At 53.0% G+C, this 5,000-nt stretch overlaps 3 protein-coding genes across 12 annotated transcripts in view; 1 reads left to right on the top strand and 2 right to left on the bottom strand.

Annotated features, from left to right (window-relative positions):
• LOC128384133 (H-2 class II histocompatibility antigen, A-F beta chain-like) overlaps positions 1–5,000 on the bottom strand; it is a 226,345-nt gene that overhangs the window by 69,266 nt on the left and 152,079 nt on the right. The window lies entirely within an intron of this gene.
• Positions 1–5,000, top strand: part of LOC128384129 (H-2 class II histocompatibility antigen, I-E beta chain-like) — a 120,748-nt gene that overhangs the window by 30,964 nt on the left and 84,784 nt on the right. The window lies entirely within an intron of this gene.
• dlg4b (discs, large homolog 4b (Drosophila)) overlaps positions 1–5,000 on the bottom strand; it is a 37,745-nt gene that overhangs the window by 3,784 nt on the left and 28,961 nt on the right. For 3 of the 4 annotated variants that reach the window (XM_053343645.1, XM_053343646.1, XM_053343648.1), the window contains 3 exons: positions 3,816–3,952; positions 2,626–2,776; positions 74–342 (listed from right to left, as the gene is read on the bottom strand). In XM_053343645.1, the coding sequence (XP_053199620.1) occupies positions 74–342; positions 2,626–2,776; positions 3,816–3,952 (557 nt within the window). Of the gene's footprint in view, positions 1–73; positions 343–2,571; positions 2,777–3,815; positions 3,953–5,000 lie in introns of all 4 variants that reach the window. The other variant, XM_053343647.1, reaches the window with a different exon arrangement.

Raw genomic sequence — 5,000 nt, 5'->3', positions numbered from 1 at the left:
CACACACACACACACAGTCAGCTGTCAGACTCTGGTCTCTGTGATGTCATCAGTGTGTCATCAGTGTACTCACAGAGAGGATCTGGTCTCCCTTGCGGAGCTCTCCGCTGAGGTCTGCTGGTCCTCCTGCCAGGATGAAGGAGATGAAGATTCCCTCGCCATCCTCGCCGCCAACGATGTTGAAGCCGAGTCCGGTGGAGCCGCGCTGGACGCACACTCGCCTAGGCTCCCGGGAGTACTCGTCCTCTCCCATCATGCCGCGGGGGATCGGGGAGTATCGCCGTGGAGACGGAGGAGGGAGGGCTTGTGGGTAATCACACATGTAGTCTGGCTCCATGTAGGCTGCAGAGGACAGAGAGGACAGGTGTCAGAGAGGACAGGTGGACAGGTCCGATACCCCGTATTCCTGGAGAATCCCCCACAGGACTCCCCGAGGGACACGGTCGAATGTCTTCTCCAAGTCCACAAAACACATGTGGACTGGTTGGGCAAACTCCCATGCACCCTCAAAGATCCTGCAGAGGGTGTAGAGCTGGTCCACAGTTCCACGGCCTGGACGAAAACCACACTGCTCCTCCTGAATCCGAGGTTCGACTATCCGACGGACCCTCCTCTCCAGCACCCCCGAATAGACCTTACCAGGGAGGCTGAGGAGTGTGATTCCCCTATAGTTGGAACACACCCTCCGGTCCCCCTTCTTAAAAAGAGGGACCACCACCCCAGTCTGCCAATCCAGAGGCACTGCCCCCGATGTCCACGCGATGCTGCAGAGTCGTGTCAACCATGACAGCCCCACAACATCCAGGGCCTTGAGGAACTCGGGGCGGATCTCATCCACCCCCGGGGCCCTCCCACCGAGGAGCTTTTTAACCACCTCGGTGACCTCCACCCCAGAGATAGGAGAGCCCACACCCGAGTCCCCCGGCCCTGCTTCCTTACCGGAAGGCGTGTCGGTGGGATTGAGGAGGTCTTCGAAGTATTCCTTCCACTGATCCACAACGTCCCGAGTCGAGGTCAGCAGCGCACCGTCCCCACCATAAACCGTGTTGACGGTGCACTGCTTCCCCCTCGCCGACTCCTCCCATGTCCGGGTTTTTGCCTCAGCGACCGCCGCAGCTGCGCTCCGCTTGGTCTGCCGGTACCTGTCTGCTGCCTCCGGAGTCCTACAGGCCAATAAGGCCCTATAGGACCCCTAACCTCCGGAGGGTTAGGGGTCCTATAGTACTCCTTCTTCAGCTTGACGGCATCCCTCACCGCCGGTGTCCACCAGCGGGTTCGGGGATTGCCGCCACGACAGGCACCGACCACCTTGCGGCCACAGCTCCGGTCGGCCACCTTAACAATGGAGGCACGGAACATGGCCCATTCGGACTCAATGTCCCCCGCCTCCCCCGGTACGTGGTCGAAGCTCTCCCGGAGGTGTGAGTTGAAACTCTCTCTGACAGGAGACTCTGCCAGACGTTCCCAGCAGACCCTCACAATACGTTTGGGTCTGCCAGGTCTGACCGGCATCCCCCCCCCACCATCGGAGCCAACTCACCACCAGGTGGTGATCAGCTGACAGCTCCGCCCCTCTCTTCACCCGAGTGTCCAAGACATGCGGCCGCAAGTCCGACGACACGACTACAAAGTCAATCATGGAACTGCGGCCTAGGGTGTCCTGGTGCCAAGTGCACATATGGACACCCCCCCCCCCCCCCTTATGCTTGAACATGGTGTTCGTTATGGACAACCTGTGACGAGCACAGAAGTCCAATAACAGAACACCGCTTGGGTTCAGATCGGGGGGGCCGTTCCTCCCAATCATACCCCTCCAGGTGGACAGGTGTTACAGGTGTTACAGGTGGACAGGTGGACAGGTGGAGAGGTGTTACAGGTGTTACAGGTGTTACAGGTGTTACAGGTGTTACAGGTGGACAGGTGTAAAGGTGTTACAGGTGGACAGGTGGACAGGTGTTACAGGTGGACAGGTGTTACAGGTGGACAGGTAGACAGGTGGAGAGGTGGACAGGTGTTACAGGTGTTACAGGTGTTACAGGTGGACCAGGTGGACAGGTGGACAGGTGTTACAGGTGGACAGGTGTTACAGGTGTTACAGGTGTTACAGGTGGACCAGGTGTTACAGGTGTTACAGGTGTTACAGGTGGACAGGTGTTACAGGTGTTACAGGTGGACAGGTAGACAGGTGTTACAGGTGGACAGGTGGACAGGTGTTACAGGTGTACAGGTGGATAGGTGTTACAGGTGTACAGGTGTTACAGGTGTACAGGTGGACAGGTGTTACAGGTGGACAGGTGGACAGGTGTTACAGGTGGAGAGGTGGACAGGTGGACAGGTGTTACAGGTGGACAGGTGGACAGGTGTTACAGGTGTTACAGGTGGACAGGTGTTACATGTATTACAGGTGGACAGGTGTTACAGGTGTTACAGGTGTAACAGGTGGACAGGTGGACAGGTGTTACAGGTGTTACAGGTGTTACAGGTGTTACAGGTAGACAGGTGGACAGGTGGAGAGGTGTTACAGGTGGAGAGGTGGACAGGTGTTACAGGTGGAGAGGTGGAGAGGTGGACAGGTGTTACAGGTGGACAGGTGTTTCAGGTGGACAGGTAGACAGGTGTACTTACAGCTGGTGAGGTCGGGGGGGCTGTATCGATCAGCTGGGTGGATGTACTGTGATGTGGGCGTGGCCACCTTCAGGTAGACAACCTCCCCCGTGTTCTTCAGAGCGGAGACGGCGTCTTCATGCAGGACGTCCTCCAGAGACATGTGGTTCACCTGCAGGGGTCAGAGGTCAGAGGTCAGGGGTCAGGAGTTAGAGGTCAGGGGTCAGAGGTCAGAGGTCAGGGGTCAGGAGTTAGAGGTCAGGGGTCAGGGGTCTGGGGCATAGACTGTATAAAAGAAACAGTAAGTAACATCCGTGACGTCACCCATTGGTTTGTGGACTGCTGCTCGGAAGCCAATAGTATCGAATCTAGGCAGCGCCATCTTGAAAATTTCAGGTGCATGCTGGGAAAAAATGAACACGGATTCTACTTATATGGGCATGAGGCGGGGCCGTGGGCGGAGCGGGGAGGTTGCTATGGTTACGAGGGCTGGATCTCGAGGACATCAGTCAATCAACCTGTCAATCAGGACGTAGCCCCGCCCCTAATGCATACCCTGCTTTATCGTCACATATAAAATCAGGGAGGCCAAAATGTCCCAAATGAACATCATACTGCATTGAAGAAGGCTTTAAACTAGCGATTGAGACCATAAACACATTTTGAAAACGTTTACTGAGGTTAGAAATCAAGTGAGAAGTTGGTGAATTCTCCATTGACTTGTATAGAGACGGTCGCCCCCTGGTGGCCTTTTGATAGAATGCAGCTCTAAGTTACTTCTCCATTGACTTGTATAGAGACGGTCGCCCCCTGGTGGCCTTTTGATAGAATGCAGCTCTAAGTTACTTCTCCATTGACTTGTATAGAGACGGTCGCCCCCTGGTGGCCTTTTGATAGAATGCAGCTCTAAGTTACTTCTCCATTGACTTGTATAGAGACGGTCGCCCCCTGGTGGCCTTTTGATAGAATGCAGCTCTAAGTTACTTCTCCATTGACTTGTATAGAGACGGTCGCCCCCTGGTGGCCTTTTGATAGAATGCAGCTCTAAGTTACTTCTCCATTGACTTGTATAGAGACGGTCGCCCCCTGGTGGCCTTTTGATAGAATGCAGCTCTAAGTTACTTCCTGGTTGGCCTCATTTCAGAGGACAGGAACTCCCCGCCTGGTCAGAGGTTAGGGTTAGGGTCAGGGGTCAGGGGTCAGTGACGTACCGCCAGTATTTTGTCCCCGATCTGTAGCCGTCCGTCTCGGTGCGCCGCTCCGCCCTCGATGATCTTGGTGACGTAGATGCTGTTGTCTCCAGGAACGTGTTGGTTCCCCACACCACCTGCTATACTGAAGCCCAGACCTGACACGCAGAACACAGAACACATAGAACACAGAACACATAGAACACACAGAACACACAGAACACACAGAACACACAGAACACATAGAACACATAGAACACAGAACACACAGAACACACAGAACACAGAACACACAGAACACACAGAACAAGCAGAACACAGAACACACAGAACACACAGAACACACAGAACACAGAACACACACAGAACAGACAGAACACAGAACACACAGAACACACAGAACACAGAACACACAGAACACACAGAACAGACAGAACACAGAACACACAGAACACAGAACACATAGAACACAGAACACACAGAACACAGAACACACAGAACACACAGAACACAGAGAACACAGAACACATAGAACACACAGAACACAGAACACACAGAACACACAGAACACACAGAACACACAGAACACACGGAACACACAGAACACAGAACACACAGAACACACAGACCACACAGAACACAGAACACACAGAACACACAGAACACAGAACACACAGAACACACAGAACACAGAACACACAGAACACACAGAACACAGAACACACAGAACACATAGAACACAGAACACAGAACACACAACACACAGAACACACAGAACACAGAACACAGAGAACACATAGAACACAGAACACACAGAACACAGAACACACAGAACACAGAACACACAGAACACACAGAACACACAACACACAGAACACAGAACACACAGAACACAGAACACACAGAACACACAACACACAGAACACACAACACACAGAACAAGCAGAACACACAGAACACACAGAACACACAGAACACAGAACACATAGAACACACAGAACACAGACCACACAGAACACACAGAACACAGAACACACAGAACACACAGAACAAGCAGAACCGTTATCACTGCAGCTGCAACAGGAACATTTAGAACCCAACAAACTTTACAGTTATACTGAAAACTATCCAGAACCCAGTGGACACAGAACCGGTTCTAAGTTCTGTAGAACCACTGGACAGGTAAACAGGTTCTATGTAGATTGA

Source organism: Scomber japonicus, chromosome 22, assembly GCF_027409825.1.
Source record: "Scomber japonicus isolate fScoJap1 chromosome 22, fScoJap1.pri, whole genome shotgun sequence".
NCBI lineage: Eukaryota > Metazoa > Chordata > Actinopteri > Scombriformes > Scombridae > Scomber > Scomber japonicus.
Note: the sequence above shows the minus strand (reverse complement) of the source record. Positions and strands in the feature narration are given on the sequence as shown.